Source organism: Sarcophilus harrisii, chromosome 4 (genome assembly GCF_902635505.1).
Source record: "Sarcophilus harrisii chromosome 4, mSarHar1.11, whole genome shotgun sequence".
NCBI classification, from domain to species: domain Eukaryota; kingdom Metazoa; phylum Chordata; class Mammalia; order Dasyuromorphia; family Dasyuridae; genus Sarcophilus; species Sarcophilus harrisii.
The window spans coordinates 21868791-21894576 of record NC_045429.1 but is presented as its reverse complement, the minus strand read 5'-3'; the positions used below and the strand labels follow the sequence as shown (position 1 = coordinate 21894576).

The window sequence follows — 25786 nt, the reverse complement described above, 5'->3', positions numbered from 1 at the left end:
CTGTGCTTTGCTCTGACAAGCCACACAGATCATGTTGTGCACTATTGGGAGAACAGAAATCTCTTGGAAGGACCAGCAGGGAGGGGGGCCTGAGCCACCTTCATCATCAGCGGACCAGGACCAGTTACCACCTACTTGTAGGACCTCCTGTCAATGATGTTGGAGTGGGCCCTGGGAGAACCTCCAACACCCCGCCAGCTGCTCTCCAGCCGTCACCCCGGGCAGAAAAGATAGGAGACAACACTCAGTGGTTCCCGAGGTACTTTATTTTGACAACAGCCACACAAACACATCAGTGAGACAGGAGTTCCCAGGATTCAGGGCCCAAAGGCTCCCCACAAGCTCCCCCAACTCCCCTCCACAACCCCCCACCTTACCCCCAAATGCAACAACCTCTGCTGGTCATAGACCTACAAGTGGCTGCCCTGGCTTCCCATTGTGCCCTGGGCCGGACTCTAGTCAGTAAGGGCAGAAGGCCTCACGGCAGAGGGACACAATGCAGTGTTTCCTCCCCGGAGCAGGGCACAGAACATGTCACAGTGGAGAGGGAGCTCAGCAGTTCACAATGTTAGGCCAGAAAATGTGCCAAGAGGGAGAGTGAGCAGTCTCAGGACGGGCTGAACTGGGACAAGGACATCAGGGCTGGGAGGGAGAACGGGGCCGGCCTTCAGACCTGGCAAGCTGCACCGAGGACTTAGAAAACCACAAACTAACCTTAGCTGTGCTGGACTTTTCCTTCCTTGGCTGGATATTTCTCAATTACATTTTAATCTGGTTTGGGCCCCGCTCAGGAGTCTTGTGGCAACTGGGCTCAAGTTAACACATCTCTGCTTTAGAGCCCAGAATGTGTGAAAAAGCCAAGAGGCCTTAGAACAGGGAAGGGCAGAGCTGGGAGGGGGATTGGAATGGGAAATGTCAAGGTTAGGAGGGGGCTTGGAATGGGGGATGTCAGAGCGGGGAGGGGGCTTAGAACAGGAAAAGTCAGGGCTGGGAGGAGCTTAGAACGGGGATGTCAGAACTGGGAGAGGGGTTAGACCAGATGATGTCAAAGCTAGAAGGAAACACAACTGCAGAACGCTGGACACCAAGTGTGACTGGCTCCCACTACAGAAGTTGCTCTAAGTGACTTATGTGTCGGTCTCCAGGGAGTTACACTGAAATGAAGCAGGAACCTGAGGCAAATTCTAAGACAAACTGCTTTCCAATTCTAGAGGCCATGTGGACTCTCCAAATTTGAGGGCTCTTGGAGGCTTCCGGTCACTTGGCGGAATCCGGGGCGCCTCTTCCCGTCCGTGTCCCAGGCTGCAGGAGGGGACGGGCCAAAGCCCGGGCACCGGGCAGGTCCCGCTCCTGCTGAGAAGCCCTCCTCTGCGCCAGCAGAATCATTGGCTTCCCCAGGGAACAGGCCGAGGTCCTTCGGGGCCAGGGTCATCCCTTTCCTATCAGAGCGCCAACAGTGTTCTAAGCAATGCATAGACCGTGTGGTTAAGACACATGGGAGAATGCTTGGAGACCAGACCCCAGGGGCCACGACCACCGAGGTGGGCAGCATTTCTGGGCCCTCTGGGCCACAATGACTCAGCCAAGACGAGCGGCCCCGGGCGAGCGGGGCTCCCACAACACATCGAGGTGGTTCTCACAGCCTTCAGACCCGAGGGAGAGGGAATTCTGGAAAACAGAGGCCTTGGGGGGTCGTGTGGCCCAGAGGCCCTGTGCCCCTCCCCTCCCCCCCCAGCCGATCTTGGGTCCAGTTCAGCCTTGTCCAATCTGGATTCTACTTGTGCCAGGGAGTCCCTAAAACAAGCTTTGCATAAATAAGGATGAAGTGCCACTGGTGAGAGCGAGGGTGGGTACCTCTTGGGAGGGGTCTGCTCCCGGGGAAGGGGAGACAGGAACTCTTCCCGGCTGGAGCCGGGCTTAGGATTTCTGTAAGGCACTGAAATGAACTGTGATCAGCCACTTTTAAGAGGAGGCGGGAGGAGGGACAACCAGGGCGGAGAAGCCGTGAGAGAATACTGTTGGTTGGTTTCATGCGGGGGTTGAGGGGCTGCACCAGGCAGCACCCAGTCACCTGGGCCAGACTTCTTGGGCAAGGCCAGCCCGGCCCCAGCAGGGTGATGGCAGGCTCCAGCAAGGTTAAAGCAGGCCCCGGAAGGCTTCAAAAGGATAAAGAGGGGCCAGTACTGCTACACTCCCCTGTGCTCTGGCAACCTCTGGAGATCCCCACTCCCTCGGGTAAATGGCTCCAGGGCCGAGTCCCTTCAGTCAGAGGCACAGAGATTGCCCTGGCATTAAGTGCCCATTACATGCAAGGCACTGAAGGCCCGCTCCATCCTCTGGGGCTCTGTGGAAGCCTCTGCTGGATGGTAGGCGACGGGGTCATCCTTTTGCTGCTGCTTGGGTGAGAAAGCGCTTGGAGACACGGCGGGAGGAAGCCGCTGAGGGGGCGGAAGCCGACCGAGGGGGCGGAAGCCGGCCGAGCCCACCTGCCCGCAGAAGGAGCGCTTCCACGTCCCTGGGAATGCCCCTCGCCCCGAGGAGCGTGCAGGGTGGCTCTGAAGGCACCTTCCTGAGCCTCATAAGCAATGGTCAGAGCAATCCAAAGTGCTTCCATGCGACTCGGGGTTTGGGGGCTTTTGGGGATCGCTGACAAGGGCGCAGAGGAAAGGGCGGGCCCTTTCCATTACAAGAGAAGGCTACTGAAAGACGGGCGGGTGGGAGGCCGAGGCCGGGCCCCGGGGGTCCGGGGCGCGGGCGGGAGGGTGGGCTCAGTGGCGGGCCGCCTTGCAGATCTTGTCAAAGACCTCTGGGAAGGCCTCCTGGCAGTTCAGCTCCTTGCGCAGCCTGTGGTACAGCGACCCATCGAACATCTCCCAGAACTCCTCCCGGTTCATGTAGCAGTCGGCATACAGCATCTGGAACCTTGAAGGGCCAGGGGAGAAGCCCCGATTAAAGCTCCTACTGAGTGCTGGGTTATCATTGCGGCCTGCTGCTGCCAGAAAATCCAGGCTGGCCTCCGACTTCTAGTCCCTATCAGAGAAGGGGCGCGTCTGCCCGCCTTCAGGAGCTGCCCCCGTCCTAAGAGATCTCGGGGTGACCGAGCAGGAAAGCCACCTCCCCCGGCCCGCCCCCTGCGCCAGGCTCCCGCTGCCCCTGGCCCACTCACCCATGCACGCTGCGGACAAACTTCTCCATCTGCCTCATGCAAGACCTGGCTTCGAAGTGTTTCACCTGCGGCTCGCCGTAGGCCCCGATGTCCACGTAAAGCTCCGTCTCATCCCCCTTGGGGTGCACCATGCCTGGCTGGCTGGGCAAGATGAAGGGGCACAGCCAGATGGGATAGACCTGCCCGGGAGAGGAAGGGTCAGGACCAAGAAGCTGAGCATGGGAGCAGGAGAGGCGGGCACGGGCCCCAGCGCACGGCCGCTCCTCCTCTCAGACTGCTCCAGCGGCCCCATCGTCATCACTAACTGGGGGGCCCAGGGCTCTTCTCCCTCTCTGCCATCGCACTCAGTGACCTCGCCGACCCGACTCAGCGTTCCCTGAGCAGGCTCTCAGGTTCAGCTCCCTGGGCTCCAGACTCGCGATAATATAATTGGGAATGCTTGTGGACAGCTGTCCCCTAACCCCTCACCGGACCCTGGGGGGCCCCCTTGCTCAGAGGCCTACATGGAACTGGAGGGGAGCATGGCTTACGTGGAGGTCGTTGTGGAAGGTCTGGATGGCCCTCTCCAGAACCTTCATGGGGACCAGCATGTCTTGCACCACGTGGTGCTGCTCGTACAGTTTGCGCAGGGTCTCGCCTTGAGTCAGCTTCAGCAGGGAGATCTTGGGAGGCACCAGCCAGCCAAAGAGGTAGCGGAAGATGGGATTGTTGCCGAAGGGAATGATGTCCTGAAACGGGAAAGATGGGGGGGAGCACCTTCAGCGCTGGGAGGGACCCCAGGGTCAGCAGCCTGGCCTCCCATGGGCAGGGGAGAGTCAGTCCGCTCCAAAACATCCCGAAAGAGGGAACCTGCCTCCCCTCACTTCCCGACTGTGAGACGGCCTCCATCGTGCTATGGGGAACTGGCTATCTCGGCTAGGGATGCCCTAAAAGTTCCTGCTGCGCCTCCCACCCGAGGGCCACAGCTACGACCCCACTCTGATGGGCCTTCCCTTCTCTGACTTGTGCCAGTGCTTCCAGGACAGCTTGTGGCGCACAGTAGGCATTTTTAAAAATGTGGAATAACTGAAAGGTTTGATTCACATAGAATGGCCCCTTCCCTTGTCGACCTCTCTCCTAAAAAGCGGCATCTTCTAGTGGACATACGTGCCACGAGCTGGCACTGGATTACAGCCTCCCTCCCTCCAGACATGACGCCCGCCGTAATAGAGTAAGGCTACAGTGCTTCGGAGACTGCTCAGTCCCACTAGCGAGTCCGGAATCCACTAAAACGCCCTCATTTCCCAGCTCCAAAACTTCCTTTTTCCATGTCCCCCTCTCCCGCATCTATCATGTGACTGACTTTTTGGACCTCGGGGCTGGACTTGACATTGACTTTTCCTCAATAAATCTGATACCGGTAAATTCTCTCTATCGCTCCGGTCTGCTGACGAGCCGCTTGTCTGTGACAGACCGAGCGACCTCTCTAGGTTACAAAGAACGCCCTCAAAATCTCAGTCGAGTTTTAAGTTACTGAAAGTTCAGGCTTTAGAAGGCCCTGAAGACCAGCTCCTGAGGGAGGCACTCTCGCCAAGTCCCCATTGGGAAGGCCCTCTCGGAAGGAGAGGGAGATGAGCCCTAAGGCAAAGATGAATCCGAGCATCCTGCCTCCGACAAGCAGAAAGAACCCGTTCTTTAAAGGAGCCGGGGAGAGGCGGGCACCCAGAGCCTCACCTGGAGTTCCCAGAAGATGCTGCGCGTGTGGCGGTGGTAGTAGTGCCGCAGGGGGATGTACTCCAGGCCCTTCTGGTCCTTCTTCAGGTACTCCTCCACATGCTTGAAGAACCAGGGCTTGTAGTAGTCTCCAATTCGGTTCAGCTGCAGGAGGAATGGAAGGAGCTCAGCGTGATAGGAAGGGGGGAGGGGAGGGAGAAGGCCGAGATGGGACCTGTGACCTCGGCCCTCACTCTTTTCAAAGAGGAAAAGCCTGGGACCGGAGGAGGAGCCCGGCCCTGCCCGGCCCACTCTATTGTGGTCCCTGCCAAGGCACGCGGTGCCTCTGGCACATCAGGAAAGAGGGAAAAGGCAGCAGTGGGTCATCTTTTAGCTCTGTGTCCTACCCAGGTGTCCCAAGTCCCCTCCTAGCCCTGATTTCCCCTGTTCCTCCTAAGGGAGGGGGCTGAGAATGGGGGATGTCAGAGCTGGGGCGGGGCTTAGAACAGGGGATGTCAGGGCCGGGAGGGGGTTTAGAACAGGGGATGTCAGGGCTGGGAGGGGGCTGAGAACAGGGAGTGCTGAGGGGCCCAAGAACACACACACACACATCCAGCTTCTGCCTCCCACATGCAGATGGCGTGTCCCTGGGTGTGGCCATGGCTCACAGAGTGACGAGCTGTTGTCAGCAGCCATCACAGCAGCCGGAATGTGGCCAGGCTGGTCTGCTTTCCCAGCATGCCCTTGGGTTCCCAGCCTGGGATGCGCCTCCCGCGCCTCCCGCCCCTCCCTGCCCCATGGCTGGCGCACTCTCCTCCCAGAACTCATTCTCATCCCAGATAAGGAGCTTTGCTCCTGGGCATCTCTTTGTTCTTCCAGCCCCAGTCCCCTTCCCCAAAGCCAGTCACCTTCCCAGACCTCCTCTGCTGTCCTGTTCTGGCCCGCTCGGCCCTGGGCTTACCTCAGAGACCTTGGTCTCCTCATCTGTGAGATGAGGCGCTGCCCCTGCCGTGCACGGCTGCCAGTTGGGAGTCCCCCCAGACACAGGGAGAGCCCCCATTGTCCCATGCAGACCTCGAGCCCCCCAGGATGCCTCCCACCGGGCCAGCCCAATCTGGGCAGCTGAAGAGAAAGGCCAAAGGGTCAGGATTAAACTGACCACGTGGAGGACCTCTCCGGACCTCAGTTTCCTAACCTGTAAAATGAAGGGCTGTACTAAAGCCCTTCCCGGCTCCAAGTCCGATCCTAGCTACGGTGGGGAAAGACCCAGTTCTGGGGCATGGGTCTGGCCCGCTGGGGGACCTCATCCACTCGCCTCGAGCTGCTGCTGGCAGAGGGCTGCATGAGCCGGGGTTCCCAGGGAAGGCAGAGCTGAGAACCGAGAGGGGCGTTAAACATCTCCCGCTTGGATGTCTGTTACATGTGGGGAAACTGAGGCAATGGCGTCACTAAGCCTAAGTCCCTGTCACAGAGAGGCGCATGTGGGCCTGCCAGAGCCCCGGGCACAGTCCCGGTCGGGCCAGCTCCGCCACATCGCGGCCCCACCACCGTCAGGGCTCCACGTGAGGCGCCAGCCCCTCACCTTGCTGGGCTCCACATCGTCTGTCATGACTCCTGTCATGATGACCGCCTCCTCCAGGGAGTATAGCAGGCCCTCCACGAAATGGTTCTCCTTCCGCTGGGACTCCTCGGTGAACTTGGCGCAGATCTCCCGGAGGCCGCGCACAGGCTCCAGGTGCAGCTTCACGTACTTCTTGGCAGGGATGATCCTGATCTCCGCCGCGACCAGGAAGCCCAGTGTGCCGCAGGACCAGGGCACGGCATAGAACAGGTCCGAGTTCTCTGTCTGCACCGGGGGGGGGGGGGGGGGGGGGGGGGGGGGGGGGGGGGGGGGGGGGGCATAAACACCCACGCTGAGCGGACTGCCCCTCCCCCACAGGGCTCTACTCTCCCAGGGCACCCGTGGGCGCTCAGAGCCAGCCGCCTGACTGGCCCTGGCCCCTGCTCCGAGTCCCCTCCCAGCATGCCCTGCTCACTGCAGCTTCCCGTTAAACGTGGTTAATTTGGAATGGACGGCTAATTGTCAGAGGGGAAGACCACGCCTCCTGTTAAGTTCCCAATGTCTCCCATTTTTGCCTCCTCACTGCCAAGCAGTTTGCTGAGTGAAGAAACCACCAAGAAACCTGGGTGACTGGGAGGATCATCAGAGCTGTTCTGTCCCCTCCCCTCTGCTGGGACTCCTGGGATCATGCCGCCGTTTGCTGCCCTTTTCCCCCATCCCTTCTTGTCCCGTCCCTTCCTATTCCCCTTCCTGTCCCGTCCCATCCCTTACCGGCGTACACCGCACGAAGCTCCCGTCCGACAGGACTAGCTCGTAGGCCGTGCAGATGTGTTGGAACAAGCCGAACCTATGGGACGAGGACTCGATGCCCGTGCCCATGATCAGGCCCCCTGAGGGGAGAGATGCGAGTCAGGCGGCAGCCAGCGCCGAGGGGTCGCGGGGAGCCCCCGACAGAGGGTTCTGGGCTGATCCCAAAGCCCTGGTTGCCATATCTAACCCTTCCAAATCCTCTTCCCCACACATGGACACCTGAGGCCACTGGATCATCCTCTTTTGGACGCTGTTACCCGCGTTTAACCCCTCCAGAGCGGAGGCGCTTCCCTGTCTGATAACTGATTTGCTACAAGGTGAAATCCAGGACATACAAAATGGTGATGAGCTGCCCGGTCTGGGGGGGCTGCTCCCGAGACGCAAAGACATGAGCCCTGCCATCGGCCCCCCCAGAAGCCCCTGTGAGTGCCTGACTCGGAGACCAAGGGCAAAGGGGACAAGTGAGCCCGCAAGGAGCAGGGAGGCAGGAGCCCCATGAACCTCAGCAGGAGCCTCGTGGCCTCGGGAGTCACGGCTCCACGCAGCCTCGCTTTCCTTATCTTTAAACGGGGTTACAGAGCATGCAGAGGGGAGAACATCGTGAAGGAAAGCTGCCCCATAAACACAGGCTATTAAAGTAATAACAAGCGTCATGATTAAAGCCCAGTCACAGGCCCGGCCACGCGTAAGCCACAGGCAGCAGTTAACTCAGGGATGACTGAGGGCCAGGGATGGGCACAAAGGACACGCAGAGATCGGCCTGCCCCGAGGGACCGACTGTCTGATGGGGGCCAGGGACGCGCAGCAATCTGCCTGCCCCGAGGGGCTGATCCTCCAGCCTTCTGTCTGATGTGGGCCAGGGATGGGCACAAAGGACACGCAGAGATCAGCCTGCCCAGAGGGACCGACTGTCTGATGGGGGCCAGGGACGTGCAGCAATACGTCTGCCCTGAGGGGCTGATCCTCCAGCCTTCTGTCTGATGTGGGCCAGGGATGGGCACAAAGGACACGCAGAGATCAGCCTGCCCCGAGGGACCGACTGTCTGATGGGGGCCAGGGATGTGCAGCAATCCGTCTGCCCTGAGGGGCTGATCCTCCAGCCTTCTGCCTGCCGTGCAGCACATCCGCACGTGGGGGCTCTTGCGGTCACACGGCACCTTAGAGGTTCCCTTGGGTGATCTACAGAACACTAGGCGCCGCTGTCGGCCCCATTCTCCAAATAAGGAAACAGGGTCCTCTGTCTACAGTCAGCCAGCTGTTAAATGGCCCAAGGCGACATTTTGAACCCCAGCCCTCCTAACCCCCATCGCTCTGTTCCCCCCACCCCAGACGGGCCCTCGTAGAATAACGGGGAGGGGGCCCAGGAAGCGCAGAGAGCGAGCACTCGCCGAGGCCTCCACGCCCCGGGATCTCGTCTCCATCTGGCTCTGGGTGAGCCAGGGTGAAAGCCTTAGTTGGGGGGGAGCTCTGGCTCTGCGTTCCCCGCTCTTCCTCTCCCGGGTTCCGGATCCAGGCTAACAGCCGGTACCCTGGCCCGGAAGTAAGGACAGATGGCTCCTTCTTTGGGAAACAGACTGCACGTGGCGCATGCGCATTCGCACACACAAGTATCTGCACAGCACATGCATTTGCACAATGCACACAACACACGTGTATTTGTACAACATACATGTATTTCGCACAGCGCACACATGTATTTATTTGCACAACACACATGTATTTGCAAAGAGCACATACAGCACATGCGTGTACTTACATAGCACACACACGTGTATTCACACAGCATGCATACGTACTTGCACAGCACACACACACACAGAGCACACAGGTATGAATTACTGACAAGTCCCCGTGCCCCTTCTAGCCCCACCCCGGCTCAGGACTGGCCGCTCAGCCCTGAGTCACTTCCTCTCCCTTCTGCCCCATCTGCCTGTTTTGCTCAGAATCACCACCAGGCCTTCAGCCAAGGAGACACCTGGTAAGAAAGTACCGGCTGCCCCTGGCGCCGCGCCCTGCTGCTCCAGCCTGTGCTACAGCCACGGGAAGCCCAGGGACCGAGGCTGCAGGAAGAAGCCACGAATCAAGCCTTTCTTCCCCCAGTTGGGCGGCAGCCTCGAGGCTCTGGTTCAGAGAGAATCATTTCTTCCTATGAAAGGAGGGGGCCCAGGTCCGGGCCCCCCCCGCCAGTCCCGCTGTCCCACCTTGTGCTTTACTGAGAGGGAGGCAGCTTGGGAAGCGAAGGGTCTCGGCCGAGGTCCCCCAGGTGGTAAGGAGAGGAAGTGGCCAGTACCTCTCCAGGTCCTGCCCTGCCTCCTGAGAAGGCCCTTTGGCCTTCCGGTCACTCCTTGTTCATCTGTCTGGGGGGACAGTGTGCAAAACCAAGCTCATTTCCGTTATTGACAGCCAACTTCCGCAGGCCCCTCTGGCTTGTCTGAGAGTGTCCACTATGGTCCTGCCTGGGGTAGGCTGGGATCTCAGAAGATCCTTCAACTACCACCATCTCAGGGGGCTCCTTGATTAGCCTCATGATCACATGATGGCCTCATTAGCCCAAGAACATCCCCCCTGTCTATGGGCCAGCCCCAGTGGTCCACAGAAATCTCCCTGCCCATATGAAGGCCCCAGTGGTCCAGAGCTTCTGTCCAGCTCATGCCCCCGGGGCTCCCCTCACACCCCGCTCCCCCATCAGCCCCACCTCACCTACTGTGAGGTCGTCCAACTCCGGGAGCACTGGCAGAGTCCAGCCGACCGAATTCAGCAGAGCTGTCACCTGCCCCATGGTGACCAGAGGCTCCACAGACACGATCTTTATCAGAAGAAGAGAAAGAGGAACATGGTCAATGGGGTGGAAATAAGCCATTATACACCCCAGAGTGCCAGGCCCTGTGCTAAATACTTCACAAACGTGATCCCTCGGAACCCTCACAACCAACCTGGGGGGGAAGTGCTGTCGTTATCCCCATTTAACACTAGGAAACGGAAGCCAGCAAAATTAAATCACATCCAGTGAGCATCTTAGGCGACATCTGAAGGCGGGTCTTCCTGAGTCCAGGCTCAGACCCCAATCCTCTGCATCCCTCCCTTGGATCCATCTAGCTGCCTCCAGAGCACAGGCCTTTAGCGACTGCCCGTCAAACGGCCAGCTCCTATGTGCTTGGCCGGCCAGAGGCAGCGCCAAGCAAGGCTAGGGCCCAGGTGGGCGGTCTCTGGGAAACCTCAGCCTCTCGTTCCCCTGCCCAGGCCTCCATTTACCCCTGAGAGGCCCGGCCTAAGGCCGCCGAAGCCTTTGCTAGGTCTGAGTGCTCCGGGACTGGGAAGTACTTTCTCCAGGCCTGTCTCTGCCTGTGAAGTGAGAATAATTACAGCCTGTCCAAGTTCCCAGGGCTTTGGCAGGACCCAAAAACAATGCATGTGAAGGCAGGTGTAAATTGTAACATAAAGGATGTGGAGGATCATTAATTTCACTATTAAATTCCAGGTGAGGCCAGAAAATAAATGAGTTGTTAAGTGTCCTCCTTAGCCAGCTTGCAGGGCCCGGCCACGCTCCCTCACCGAAGGCCCAGTCCCGGGCCGGGGAGAGGCGGGGCCCCCCTGCCGGCCGAAGCTCCGGGTACCACACACTCACCTGCCGCTTGGTGTCCACCTCCAGGATGTCCATCAGGTTGATCATGATGTTTTTGTGGGTTTTCTTGTATTTGCCGACACGCAGCGACACCGTGAGCCAGCCAGGCCGGCCCGTGCACATGAAGGTCTTGCTCCCTTCCTCCTTCCATTCTCGCACCTGTGGGAGATTAAGGGCAGAAGCCTGTGAGTCCCCAGGGCATCGAGGCAGCTCTGCAAGGACCTCGCTCTGCTCTGGAGCTCCTGGAGCGTTCCCCGAGGGAAGGCTCCGAAGCCAGGTCCCTATGATCTTACTATCATATTCATGACGTGATTAATGAATGAAATAAACAAGGATGAATCGTTGACATGTTAAACAGATGAAAAATAAAAGCGTTTCTTTTGTCCTTACTCAGGTCGGGCACCAGCCTAAGCACTCGAAATGACATCGAGGCAAAACAAACCAAAAGAAGCTTCCATCCTTTAAAGGTAGGGAGCCCAAACACAAGTACACGGCACCCTGAAAACAAACACAGGCTGACCAACTAGGTCGGAGCAGAAGGAGAGGAGGAGGGCGCCCGTGAGAAAAGCAGGGCCTCCAGACTGGGGCCATGGGGTCAGCCCGGAAATGTGGGTGGTATGTGACCTGGGGAGAACAGCCAGCCCACTGTGTGAGTGGAGAGGTGGGAGTTTTATTGGACTCCAGAGATAAGAAGTCACCATTGTTTACTGAGGTGTGGGGTGAAAATATGCCCGCAGAGGGAGTTTCCAATCTGGTAGAGGAAGCGTTCTCATTAGGATTTTTCCACATCAGTAAAATTACAAACTGGTTCCTCCTCCGTCCCCAGTAAGCCCAGGGATGATGGGAGGGCTCCATTTAGGTCATCTAGTGGGCCAAGTCAGGTCTACAGCCTAAAAAGGTGAGGATCACAACGGAAGACAGCGACTCCTTCCCCTACTTGCCCAAGGGCCTCTCACTGCCCCAGGATACCAGGCAGACTGCAGGAAAGTGAGTCTTTTACCTCGGCTGGCACCAGCCAGGCTTCCCTATACTAGTGAAGAGGCCCATTTATTTCAACCCCGTATTCAGGACTGTCTGTCTGAAGACCCAGGATCCTGGGCGCACGACAAACTCCTTTGTGACAGGCCCGACAAGGGGAGACTCCCAGAGATGGCCAAGCAGATTACACTTTGACCTTCCAACAGCCTCTGTTGTGGTGATCCTCTCTAGGATTCCCTAAGCTGTACAGGGCAGGACTCCCATATCAGACTTTTTCAATCTCCCTTAAGGCCTATTTTTGTAAGAGGTGCTTATCAGGGAATTCCTGCTCAGAGAAGGCAGGCAGCCCCCAATCTTCTCCAGTTAAGGGAAAAGAGAAAATTGCCTGTTAAGGGCCCACACCAGGATCAGGCTCTTTGATTTAAAGCAAGTTGATCACTATCTACTCCAACTCCCTCCCTTTACAAATAGGAAAAATGAGGGCTAGAGAGGAGGGATGCCCCCAAGGCCCACAGGCTGAGAAGGGACTTGAAGAAAGGTTTCAGCTCAAAATCCCACGTCTCTTCCTGATGGGCAAAAGAAAGAGAACTGGCATTCCAGCCCCTTCACAGATGGGGCATCCTCTCTTAGGAATGGCTTCCATCAGCTTTATGGAGCCCCGGGGGGGGGGGGGGGGGGGGGGGAGAGAAGCTCCCTTCCCCCATCTTTGCTGTCACTCATCAGGGTGGCTCCTTGCAGCTTAGAAGAGCCAGCTGGGAAATGATGATGAAGCATTTCACCGGCCACACACATCTCTGGGCTGCTTCCAGTTGTGGAGGCCGGCTTTCTCCTCGGCCCCAAGGCCGGCTGGGCAGAGCACGGGGAGACACTACCCTACAAGTTTCACAGGAGTACTGGGATGTCAGTTTCACAGAAGGAACCCTCTCAGATGTCAGTTTCACAGAAGTAATACTCTCAAATGTCAGTTTCACAAGAAACACTCTCAGATGTCAGTTTCACAGAAAAAAACACTCTCGGATGTCAGTTTCACAAAAGTGGTCACCCTGGCTCAGAGAGGAAACACCTTGAAGACCCTGGAGTCCAACACCCTCATTCTATAAAAACGTAAATTAAGACTTAGAAGACAAGTGACTGGTCCACGGTCAACACAGCTGGAAAACGGAAGAGCTGAGATTCTGAAGTCTTCAGAGCCGCCAGACAAAGGGCTTTGCCCTTCAACATCCCACTTCCCATCAGCCACTGTGTCCCCAGCAGTACCTTCTGGTGCCCTCCTATCCTTTACCCCCCATTAGCTCACAAGCTTCTCAAGGGCAGCAACTTTTTTTCTTATTTGCATTCCCAGCACCTGGAATATAGGAGCTGATTAATAAATATTTACCCAGTGTTGTCTATTTAGCAGCTAAAGGGCTGGCAGACAGAGCACTGCACTGGGAGTCAGAGACCTGAGTTAAAATCTTGCCTTGGACATTAGCTGGGCAATCCTGGGTAATCCCCATGAACTGGGTGAGCCTTAGTGTGCTCATCTGCAGAGGGGAATAATAAAAGGCTCAATGTCTCAGGGTTATTCTAAGGAATACATGGCATAATATTCAAAAAGCACAATGTAAAACTTGGAGATTTCCTGAGAAGCGCTGTGGGGCATGAGATGAAGCTGGACCTGGGGACCTCCAAGGGGCAGAGAGGTGACATGGAAAGCAGTCCAGGTCTGGCTTGAATTGTGTGACCTACAAACAGGTTACCCACACACCCATCCCTGGGCCTTAATTTACTCACCAAGGGAAATTCCAATTCCAGTTCAAGGAGACTGAATTCAGTGATAACCAAGTTCCTTCTCCCGCCTTCCTTCTGTGCAACAGCCCTTTCAGGACCGCGCAGGGGTCAATGCCTTCCCTCTACTCACAGACGTGTCCCTGATTATTTCCAAGTGTTACAGTGTAAGTTCCTCAAGAGCAAAAATCACATTCTAATTAAAGGAGGTACAACATCTACATAAGCGATGAGTTAGTTTGGGAAGGGAGAGGGCTCTACTACTCAAGGCCATCTTCAGTGCCTGGGCTGCACCTAGCAGGAAGCTAAGGCATCTGAGCAGCTGAGGGGGGGAGGGCGCTCCAAGCAGAGGGCGCAACTGAAGAAAACGTATGGAGGGTACATCAAGGCTGGAAGGGACCAACAAGTCAACTAGGCTAGCCTCCTTATTTTACACAAGAAAATGGATCTTGTTTAAATGGTATAACCGAGATCACGCAAGTGGTAAACACCAGAGATAGGATTTGAACCCAGGCCTTCTGACGGCAAATTGGGGAGAAAGCTCCTGCAGGTTCACTATGAAGAAATGCTGTGCACACAACAGCAAGAGAAGTTACAAAAGCAGCCTCAGTGGCAGAGCTCAGAATCCAGGGAGTGGCGCAGGGCCAGGAAGCCACAGCAAGGTTGGGAGCTCAGGGGCTGGAGTTTGAGGGCGTTCATAGTTTAGAAAGTGGGGCCAGGCACTCCAAATGAGAAACTCCTGGAAGGCTCAGTGGCTTGGACACCATTTCAGATCCAAGGGTGGAGCCACCTTAATTGGCAAAATATTCTTTTCTGAAATATTCTAACTCCATCCGGTACAGCTGGTCTTCACCCTCCTCACCTGGGAGCAGCTAAGCTGGGGTGAGCCCTTAACAGATAATTAAACTGAATCTACACCTTCTTTCATTTAGCTGTCAAGCCAATGCACACCCATTGGTTCAGTTCATCTCTAATCCAGGAAACCTAGAATTTAGGAGAAAAAAACACCCAAACACCTAGGACTGAATCCTGGTTCTTAGCTTAACAAACTTTTTTTTTTCCTGGCAAGTCATTTTAATTCTCTGAGCCTAGGTTTTCTTATCTGTAAAATGAAGAGATTAGATCTTAAGAGTTCATTTGGTTTTTCACCCCTCCTCTTGTTTACAAAGTAAGAAGGCCCAGTGATGGGATGTGGCAAAGTCCCAGAGGAAGGAAGGATCAGGAATAATGCAGATGGCTATCTGTAAGCCTCCAAACACCAGAGAAATGGGGATCACTGTGTCTTCCCCCTTCTCTCACCAGCTGCGTCTCCAGGCTCTACTATCCCCTTCCTCTGCCCTCCATACCATCACCACCAGCCTGAGAGGTCAGGCCCTCCCACTATGTGTGAGGGCAGGGCTAAGATGGCTGTGTACCTGGGAGCCCCCAGGTGCACACAGGCCAGTTCCTGGACATCTTCTCACCGGTCCCTTGTTGCCCGGCCCTCCCCATCTGTGTAATTGCCCTGGAAGCTTCTGCTACTAGAAAAGGGATGGCAAGCCACACTCCTTCCTCCCCATCTCTGGACTCCCAAGACCACAAGGCTAACCCCCATCTCGATGACTATCTTTTCTTCCTGTTTAAGTGGCCCAAGTGGAGGCCGGGCTTGCCGGTTTTATATGCATTCCCAGGGCCGGCCCAGAGCTTGGCAATGGATGGAGCGGTTGGTTATTAAGCGCCTGATCCGTGCCAGGACTGGTGACACCAGCACAAAGAATGCAACAATCTTTGATAGAGAATAACGCCCAAGAATGAATAACTAGTTCACTTCAAACGGTGTTTGTGCCTTCCCTTGTGCCTGGCCCAGGTTGGGCTCAGAGAGGAAATGCTGAGCTGGATTCTAGCACCGACGCAAGAGGCTGAGCGACCGTAGGCGAGTGTCCCTCCTCGGCTCTGCCCAGGGTCCCGATGTTCTCTCTGGGTCTCCGAGATCCTGACCGATAGCTGGTCAATTCCTCCTCAGCTTCTGCCTGGCTTAGGGTTTGCAAAGCTCATCTCCACATCATTTCCATACAGCCCCATGGGACTTCCAGTGACAAATGTTGGGAAAGGAAGCCGCCCAGGTCAGAGGTCCTGAGTTCAACTCTTGACACAGTACTTGTGGGTCCCTGAGCAAGTACCCCTGCCCCCAACTCCCTGCTTCTCACACTGCACGTGCCCCCATCGGGGCAGGGCCCACTCCAAGTGTGCCTCTGCATCCCTGGTGCCCAGCACAGGGCCTGCCCCTAGGAAGCAGGGAACAAATCTCATCACATCACCTGCTGAGCCTTGCAGAAGAGGGCACCGGGTTCGTTGAGGGCCCAGGAGCAGAAATAGTCAATCTAAGGACCAGGATATGCCAGGCAATGTGCCAAGGATAAAAACAGAAACAGCCCTAACACTCCTGCCCAAAGCCAGTGCGGTGCTCCGGGCCATCCAAAGGGCAGGAGGGCCACACAACCCAGGGATCCTAAGCTCTGTAAAGTGGCCAATCCTGCCAGAACCCAGGTGCTCCACGGCTAGGCTGGCTGCATGGCCTGGCAAATCCCCGAGCTTCAGGCACTGGTGCCCAGGGGGCTCTTTATATCCCAGTGCCGATGGGGCCTGGCATGGTCCAGCACCGGCTTGCCCTGCTCCTGTCAGAGAAGGAGCCAGGTGCCATCCAGAGGCTGCCGGCCATGGGGCAAAGGAGGTGGGGTGGGGCTGGAATAAGAAAAAGGAGCACCAGTCACATAGTGGGTGTTCTTGGCCAAACCAATCTCCTTACTCCACGCGTTAGTGAAGCTATGGAGTTTAGTGAGCTTGTCAACGTCCCTTCCAGGCCAAAACATTCACTCAATCCATCAACCACCAAGCAATTCTTAATCAGTCAATTGGTAGTTTAAAGTTCCCACTGTGTGTCAGACACTCTGCTAATCTGCTCTACAAATACTACCTCATTTCATCCTCACAACAACCCAAGCCTGGGAGGTAAGTGTCATGATTATCTCCGTTTTCCAGTTGGGGAAACTGAGGCAAACCGAAGTCATACAGCTAGGCGATATCTGAGGTCACACATGAACTTCCTGGCAACTTCCTGGCCCAGGTGCTCTCATCACCAATTACCTCCCATTTGAACCCAGATCTTCCCGAGCCTAGTTATACCGCTTCTCCTACACCCAGTGATTAGACAGGTCAACGATCTCAGCATTTCTGGAACCTCCCAGGTGAGGAAATTCCCTCCCCAAAGCAGGTTAGCACCTTCTCTGCAACTTAGTCCTAGCCGCCTAAGGAGCCCAGTGATTGGTCCAATCACAAAATCGATATGGTCCCGGTCAGAACCAGAAACCCCATCTGGAAGCGGGGTGAGGGCTGAGCAGGAGGGTCTCGTTTATATGACATCACAACTTGCCCGGCTTTGATAACCCTGCAGGGCTCAGAGAGGGAGACATAGTTTGTAGTCCTTGGGAGCCAAGCAGAGAGAGCCAAGGCCTCCACGGAGTGCAGACGCCCCAGCACGCAGGGCTCTCCCCTCAGAAGCTGTGCCGGCCTGCTGGGCCATATCCTGGGATGGAGATGCCAGATAGATGGAGCTTCCCCAGCTGTCATGGGGGCTGCTGCAGCCTCCTCTGGGGCTCGTGTCCTTCCCTGCCCCCTTCTCAACTAGCCCAGAGAAAGCCCCGGATACACAGGGAGGGAAAAATATGTCAACATCCCTTTCATCCTTGAAATCTCGGAGCAGTCTGTCCCCCGGCTCCTCTGAGCTTGTCCCTCCTCCCCCTCCGCAACAACCCTCTGCCAAAGCTTTCTGTGGTCAAGGACCTGGAATCCCACACGGCTGCAAGATCAGCCGGCCCCAAACCCTCCTTTATCGGAGCAGTGAACAGGAAGCGACAGGCACAAGGTCACATGGTCACTGACCGGCTGAACCTCAGGTCAGCGCTGGTCACCTTGGTGTCTCCCTGGCCCCCCACCCCCCCACATCATTCCAGAAAAAACCTCGTGGGATCCCTATCCCAACACCACTCGGAACTAGGGAGCTAGCCATGACCCCCCTGAAATAAGGTCCTTGGAGGCCCAAGGGGACCAGAGGGAAAAAAGGAGCCCGCTTCCTCAACTCCCCTCAAACATCTGGATTCTCCCTCCTCAAATCTGGAAAAGGCCCGCGGGACATGGCCCACACACACCTGGTTGCTCTGCCCCATCTCCCAAAGTAAAAGGGCAGAGAGAGGGGGAGGTGGCGGGCTAGGTAGCTAAGCACTAACCCTAAAGGGGAGGGGGCGGGAGAAGGCGGGAGTGCTACCTTGCCCCCGGAGGGGGAGATTCCGGCATCCCTCGGGAACACTGGGGCAGAGAGGAAGAGAAAGGCTAGTCCAGGTGGGGGGCGGGGGTTCAAGTAGAAGGAAGAAGAGAGCGCCGAATGGACGCAAAGCCGGGCGTGCGTTATTGGGGGGGGAGGGAACGAAAGGGGGGAGGGGGAGAGGGAGCGTGTTGGAGCAGCAGGAGGGTGCGGACACACGAGGTGGGGGTGCAAGCGGCGGGAGGAGGGGATGGACACCCGAGGAGGGGCACGGACTCCCCCCAGCCCCGCGCCCTGGGGTCCCGGGGGCGCCCCCACCTGCTTCTGAATGTGCTGAACCCGCTGGCGGTGCTGGCGCGGCGCGCTGTTCAGCCTGAACACCACCCAGGCGCGCAGGTAGTAGTAGATGTCGAAGATGAAGGACAGCGGCAGCAGAAAGAGGCACACGAACACCCAGCGCTGGTGGATGATGACGAATTCCAGCCCCTTCACCCGGATCCAGAGCAAGAAGAGCAGCGCGCACGCTGCCAGGGACACGGCCGGCTCCATCGCGGCCCGTCCGGCGCAGGGAGCGCGCGCTGCAGACTCCCGGGGCGTCCTCTCCGCGCGCGCAGGGGTGCTCCCGCTGGCTGCAGGGTCCGGGGGCGTTTTTTTCCGCGCGTGCCGCGGGCTCCCGGGGGCTTCTCTCCGCGCGCCCTGGGGGGGCGCTCCCTGGCAGCGGGACTCCGGGAACGTTCTCTCCGCGCGCGGCGGACTCCCGGGGGCGTTTTTTCCGCGCGCGCAGGGAGCGCACGTAGGCTGCGGGCTCCCGGGCTCTCCCCGCTTTCCGTCCCGAGCAGGCGCGGGCTCCCGGGGACGTGCTCAGCGGAGGTAACAGCAACGTCCCTCGGCGACGGTGGCGGAGGCGGCGCGCGGATCGGGGAGGAGTGAACCCCAAATGCGCCGCTCGCGCCCTCTTCTCGTCCCGCCCAGGCCCGCCGACACTCCCAGCCCGAAGCCGGCCCGGGCCCCGATCCGCCGCCCGATTGGCTCGGCCTCCCCAGGGCTCGGTGGGCCGAGACCCCGGCGCTGCCCAATGGCGAGGCGCAGAGAGGATCGGACCAGGAGCGGGGCTCCTGGATTGGTCGAGCTGGCCCGGATCGCCCCGCCCCCGCACCGCCTACCCGACTTCCCCTGGAACCGGCCCGACCCCTTGTGCTCTGGGGAGGGTGGGGGTGGGGGTTGCGAGGGTTTAGCTGCGGACGACGGTTGTGTCTGTTAACGATTTCTGTCCGGTATTCAACGGGCCTGGCTGCTCTGCGGGGAGCGAGCAACTCCCTACGGTCCCTGCCGCTCCTCGTGCAGGAGGGGAAACTGAGGGCGGGGGCAGGGAGGATTAGCGTTCAAAAAGGACCTTAGAAATCCCCCAGGCCGGCAGCTTCTTGTTCGGGAGAGGAAACTGAGGCAGGAGAGGCAGGGCACGTCCAGGTACTCGGTGTAGTGCTTAAAGGCACCCAAGAGCACATGCCCGGCACGTAGCAGGAGCTTAATAACTGGACTCTTCCCTTCCTTTAGTTCGGCCCCGATTTGTGCAGATGGAAAAGGGAGATCCAGGAGGATTCGCGGAGAAAAGTAACTTAGGACACCTTTGTGTCTGTATGGGGAAACTGAGGCTCAAAGCGAGGAGGAGCTTAGGAGAGAAATCCAGTCCTTGTCCTGAGGGAGAAGTGGGGGTGGGGTGGGGCAGAAGAGAAGAGATGGAAACCTGTGAACTCCTAGGATGGGAAGCTGAGACCTGAAGTGAATGATTAAAAGAACGTCAATAAAACAGGGGGGAGGGGGAGAGGGAGGGGGGGGGGGAGGAGAATACCCAGAAGAGCAAAGGGAAGTTCAGAAGGAGATACAGACTAGCGCCCTGTGGTTTCTGACTAGCTACTTTTGATACACATTTAAAAACCCAGCCTGTTAGCAGAGATCCACGGGGTCATGTTCGATTCTGACATGTGGCTGCTTGTGGGGTGAACGCTAAAAAAGGAAAGCAAAAGCCGTATTTTAAGGGAAGTTCAGAGTTCAACGTTTTACACTTGTTAGCAGTGACCAGTTGCCGCGTAAAGAAGGGCTGGGAAAGCCTTAAAGCTTGCCAGAAATAGGGTTATTGTCGTGCGTGTGTTGTGGAGCAAAATGGAGAGCAGGAACCCCTGCCCTAGGGTCTTGTCAAGAAGAAGAAGATGCCAATTTAGATCAATGGTTCTGCTTTCAAAGCGGAAAAACCTGAAGTTATCCCTTCCCTCCTTCCCCCCGGGTCATGACCTCTAAGATTCTTCCATTTTTTTCCATTTTAGAAATCCTGGGCTTCTAGGAACAAGTCCCTTCCAGTCCTGTTTATTTATTGCTGAAGGAAGGTTTTCCCCTTCAGGGCCCTAAGAGTTGTAAATATAATTAACCCAATAAATTACCTTCCAAATGAATGGCAATCTAGATTGAGTCATTTCCTCGGTCAAGGCCTCAGTTTCCCCTTTCTGTAATTGGAGAGAAAGGAAGTATTGAGTCTTCTGGTTCCAAGTCCAGTGCGTTTGATTTTTGCAATGATTTAGACTCTGAGTGTTTAAGGTTACGATATTTCAGTACCTTAGGTTATTTGGTTATATAGTAAATAACAATTAACCCATCCCTGCTGTGTAGGACAGTGACCCTTGCCCAAATTAAAGTCAGAGACACTCAAGGTAAAAAGCAAAAAAAGGATGATCTCGTGAGAAAAGGCAACTCCCCACAGACAAGGTGTCAGGAGAGGAGTGCAAAGTGCAAACTGCAAAAACAAGATGATACAGACCCTAACCAGAAGCTCTCCCTTCCCCCCCTTTTCTCCCATTGTCTGGGCTTGTCCAGCCTTACACTCTAAGAAATCTATCTCAGAAACAAAAGATTACTAGTAAATAATACTCTTTACCCAGTAAGTACTTAAACACTAAGAGGTGGGGTGAACAAGAAGAAAAGTGTTCATCCAAGACAATCGTTCACCCCCAAAAGCACAAGTTTTCTTCAGAGACATGGAAATAAATACTGATGAACAGAAGTATTGCTCATGTCCTTGAGGTTATCTGGGGTGCTGAGGGACTGCCAGGAAGTGAGAATGGCCAGAAGAACATGGTCCTCCTATCTTGTGCTTTTCCTACTTATCCTACTTTTGGTCCCATTATTCTAGAATTCTCTTCCATTCTTCCCAATTTAAAAAATCCTACCCACCTTTCCCGGTCTGACAAAATGGAGGGACACAATAGACACCGGGAATGGTGAATATGGAATAAGAGTTGAGAGAACATATGAAAGACAACTTCCTGAAAAGGGACAGAGCACCCCAAAAAGTTAGCTAGCTATGAGGAGAAGTGGGGTTGGGACACATAGGAGAGATAGCTCGCGGCCTGGGGGAAGGAGAAAGGGAGTGACGCCATGAGGTAAAGTGCCATGATGGGCTGACCCACAGGAAAGCGGCAACCATGGGATGGCCCATGAGATTTTATAGGGAAAATTTAACCTCAGGGCCATGCCTGGGATTTCTGACAGGGCAGGGCAAGGGGAGACTGCTGGAGCTCCCCACAGAGGGTGGAGGCTCAAATCCCCTACAGGGATTTGACATAATTTGGATTTCAGACTGGACACCTCCCCAGAGGGTGGGATCAGGGAGCCAAATTGATCTCTTATCAATCAGGGGCCTGCCTGCCTCAGGGATCAATTCTTTAGTTTCTCTTGATTCAAAACCCCATTCAGGACCTCAACAAAACTGAATTTCCTCTAAGACTCTTAAACTCAGAATGACCAGAATGTAACTCTTTGTCTTCCTCTTCCCCTTCCCCTCTTCTTGCCTGGGATTTTACCACATTCCCAGTCAGGCAGGCTCACAAATTTCAATGCCATCCCTAACTCCTCACTCCCACCCATCCCATATCGCTAATCCATTGCCACAGCTTGTTGTTTTTCTCTTTGCAAAAGCTCTCATATAATTCTCAGGTCTGAGAGAAAGACAGAGACAGAGACAGAGAGAACAAAAACAGACAGAGACAAAGAGAACAAAAATAGAGACAGAACAAAAATAGAGGCAGGATAAAAAGGGCAGGGGACTAACAATCTTTGCCTTGGCAGGGTGGAAAATGCCTAAAGAATTGAATGGCCTGAGCATTTTATATTTCCATATCTATTCACAGGTGCTTATGAGTCATTGGCATTGTGTCTTTTCTATGGTGGCTGCAATAAAGTATTATATGCAATAATCAGATCATACACTGAGAGCCTATCTGGGAATGGGGCGTCACCCAATTCGGGGAAAAATCTGGACTTAAGATTTATTTTTAGAGATTTATAAATCAAAGAAAGAAACTGACCCTCGGGACTTCACCCACAGAATTAGAACTAGACTATATAATACCAGATCCTCTCTTTGATCTCTGTGCCAGTGGGTCAATAAATAAATATATTCTAAGCAGTTATTAAGTGACAGGGACTGTGCTAGCTGGCTTTTCCAGGAATAGTACCACGACTTGTCTGAGTCTGACAGTAGCTTTTTGATACTTGAACTTTTTTCTCTGATTATTTGCATGAGTTTTTTTTTTTTTTTTCTTTGATCTGTATGTTTGAACATTTCTGAGATTTACATTGTGTGGTTTCTTTCAGAAGGTGAATGGTTATTTCTGTTTTGATTTTGTCCTCTGGTTCTAGTAAGTCTGAATGATATCATTAATGATTTTTTTGAAATAGGATACCTAGATTTTTTTAAGCTCCAAGTTTTCAGGTAATCCGATGATTCTTAGATCATTTCTCTTTTGCCCATTTTCCAGGTCAATTGTTTTTGGATCTGTGGCAAATGGACAACTTGAACATGCAGATCGGGTCTCCATAGTCTCATTGGCTACATCTCTCTCCAGGGTTCTAGGAGTAACCCTGAAAGTCTGGGGGCTTTCTCTAGTACCGTAGTTCATGAGCCCCTATCTGATGTGCTCCACTAATACTATGTACCCAGTTAATGTTTGCCCAGTGTCAATCATCAGTTCAAATCTCCCCCAAAATTTGACCAGTTACTTTCTTCTCAATGTCAGTTACCCAATTAATGTCAATTTGCTTTTTACAAAGATAATGAAACCTAAAGCTGCCACACCTCAGGTGCCACCTGGCTCTACTGCTATGGACCCCTCATCCCATTGGTGAGTTCTTCCTGGAACCTCTACTGAACCTCTCTCTAGTCTTTGCTGTTCTACATCTACATTTTCCATCTTCCCTTTTACGTGTTGTATTTTCCCATTAAAATATTAGCTTCTTCAGCTACACCCAAAGAAAGAACACTGGGAAATGAATGTAAAAAACTGTTTGCATTTTGGTTTTTCTTCCTGGGTTATTTTTACCTTCTGAATCCAACTCTCCCTGTGCAACACAAGAACTGTTCGGTTCTGCACACATAGATTGTATCTAGGATATACTGTGACATATTTAACATGTATAGGACTGCTTGCCCATAGCAGTAGAGCCAGGTGGCACCTGAGGTGTGGCAGCTTTAATTTCAGTTTCTGGACCTCTAGTGACTTTTCCAATGTTTCAGAGAGCTCACAGGACTATAATCTAGTCCATTTAGTCTTTAATTCTCATTTACCTAAGATTGGGGAAGAATAAACATAACAGAAAAAAAGAATATCAGTGATGTGTGATCATGGCCACATGGCAGCGCAAGAAAAGGAATAAATTCTTTTTTTTTTTTAATTAAAGCTTTTTATTTATAACATATTCATGGGTAATTTTTCAACATTGACCCCTGTAAAACCTTCTGTTCCAACTTTTCCCCTCTTTCCCCCCACCCCCTCCCCTAGATGGCAGGTAGACATATTAAAATATATGTTAAATCCAATATATGTATCTATATTTATACACTTATTTTGCTGCACAAGAAAAATCAGATCAAGAAGAAGAAAAAAACTTGAGAAAGAAAACAAAATGCAAGCGAACAATAACAGAGACAGTGAGAATGCTATGTTGTGGTCCACACTCAGCTCCCACAGTCCTCTCTCTGGGTGTAGATGGCTCTTTTCATCACTGAACAAGTGGAACTTTTTTGAATCACATCATTGTTGAAGAGAGCAGCATCCATCAGAATTGATCATGGCACAGTCTTGTTGCCGTACACAATCATCTCCAGGTTCTGCTTATTTCACTTTGCATCAGTTCATGTCAGTCTCTTCAGGTCTCTCTGAAATCATCCTGCTGGTCATTTCTTACAGAACAGTAATATTCCATAACATTCATATACCATATTTATTCAGCCATTCTCCAATTGATGGGTTTCCATTCAGTTTCCAGTTTCTGGCCACTACAAAAGGGCCGCCACAAACATTTTGCACATATGGGTCCCTTTCCCTCCTTTAAGATCTCTTTGGTACACAGACCCAGTAGAGACACTGCTGGATCAAAGGGTATGCACAGTTTGATGACTTCTTGAGCTTAGTCCCAAATCGCTCTCCAGAATGGCTGGATCCCTTCACAGAAGGAATGAATTCTTTTTCTATTTCATTCAAGAACCAGGGAGAAGGAAAGACAGACAGAGACAGAGAGAGGTATAGAGAAGGAGATGGAAATGGAGAGGAAAAGGGAAGTGAGCAGAAGAGACAGAGAGAGAGAGAGAGCGAGAGATTTCATCTGTTCATCCATCTCAACGGCTACTTAATGGTTTTTCCTTACCCTGTGGTAAGCCCACAGCAACCAGCATGCTCTGGATGAGGAAGGTAAGGAGCCGTCTCTCCATCCCACACCTCCAACCTCAAACCCATGGGAGCTGCTACCAAGCAGAGCATATTAAGTATTCTCCATTTGCTGTCCTTACCATTGCTTTTTCCTATTCCTTACTTCAAGCAGACATTCTAAATGTCGTCTGGGTCTTGAACATCTTGGCCAGTGTGGTGGTATCTACAGCGCAGAGCAGGTGTCCAAGGTGGATGGAAAATGGAGAGAGGGAGAGGAAAGTGCAAGTTTCCGGGACAGCCCGTGTTACTCTAAAGTGCCTGCAAGGCTCTCCTGTCATCCCCTTGCATACTGATGTTTTCTTCCCAATCACCTTCCCCTAGCGGGCGCCCAGCTCACTGATAACACTCACTCACGCATGCGGACACTGGTACTCCCAAGGCCATCGGGCCAGGACGGAGGAGGGAGGAACTCGCTCAGGGGGTGGCTGGCCTTCGGTCTTGGAGACCACACTGACGTCACTCAAGCCACAGTGTGTCCGACTGGCTGATCAGACCAGTACTAGCTCCGAATGCTCTGTCACCATCTTCAGCCTAGAAACTGTCTCTTGGAAAAAGTCTCCTTGAGCTTCCTGCATGTGGCCCCTTTGCTCCACGAACTTCACAGGGCATCTCATTTCAGCAGCCGTCCAGGTCACCAGGCCCCCGAGCTTCTCCAGGGCTGTAGGGGCTGGACCTCAGCAGATAACACCCGATCTGGCTTTCTGTTCTGTTCTGCCTGCCCCTGCCAGCGGTGAGGATCCAACATTATTCCCACTGCAAAGTTGCATCCAAAGGGATGGTCTTGACCAGTCTCATGACCTTCTTCCCTCAATGGACCTCTCTCCAGCCCATGATTTTAGGCTTGGAGTCATTCCTCAGTGGTTAGCTTAGTGTCACTCATACTCTCCCCATCCCAGTGATTTTAAACCCCTGGGTGTCAGTCAGTGTCATCTACTTACCCTCCTCCTACTAACATTCCCCCTCCATCGGATACTCTAAATGGCCCAGTGCAGATCCACCTGTCCCTTTGATGTGTCCTTTGCCCCAGAGTAAGAAACCTGTGTTCATATTTGTTTATTTTTTTAACTTGTTTTCATATTAAACTTCCTTATGCCTGATGACTGATTGCCTGATGACTCTGTTACCTGGCTCCCCTTTC

General features: G+C 54.2%; 1 protein-coding gene and 1 long non-coding RNA gene across 2 annotated transcripts; one reads left to right on the top strand and one right to left on the bottom strand.

The window, feature by feature from the left end:
* Positions 1-244: 244 nt before the first annotated feature.
* DHCR24 (24-dehydrocholesterol reductase) lies at positions 245-18516 on the bottom strand. Its single transcript, XM_031969051.1, has 9 exons — positions 18212-18516; positions 10855-11010; positions 9930-10035; positions 7191-7309; positions 6441-6704; positions 4880-5023; positions 3697-3894; positions 3167-3345; positions 245-2922 (listed from the first exon to the last, which is right to left on the bottom strand). Exons 1-9 carry the CDS (start codon positions 18440-18442, stop codon positions 2769-2771), a joined length of 1551 nt encoding a protein of 516 aa, XP_031824911.1. The 5' UTR covers positions 18443-18516; the 3' UTR covers positions 245-2768.
* A 356-nt stretch (positions 18517-18872) lies between these two features.
* LOC116423749 lies at positions 18873-24464 on the top strand. Its single transcript, XR_004234270.1, has 3 exons — positions 18873-19360; positions 22994-23064; positions 24425-24464. It is a non-coding gene; the product is annotated as an uncharacterized LOC116423749 (long non-coding RNA).
* The last annotated feature ends 1322 nt before the right edge of the window (positions 24465-25786 follow it).

Bases quoted from the DNA above. Each gene is read 5' to 3' on its own strand.
- DHCR24 (XM_031969051.1), bottom strand. From the start codon at position 18,442: ATGGAGCCGGCCGTGTCCCTGGCAGCGTGCGCGCTGCTCTTCTTGCTC. The intron at 11,011-18,211 runs GTGGGGGCGCCC...AATCTCCCACAG, and splicing joins TTCAGCACATTCAGAAGCAG to GTGCGAGAATGGAAGGAGGA. The intron at 5,024-6,440 runs GTGAGGGGCTGG...TTCCTCCTGCAG, and splicing joins ACGATGTGGAGCCCAGCAAG to CTGAACCGAATTGGAGACTA.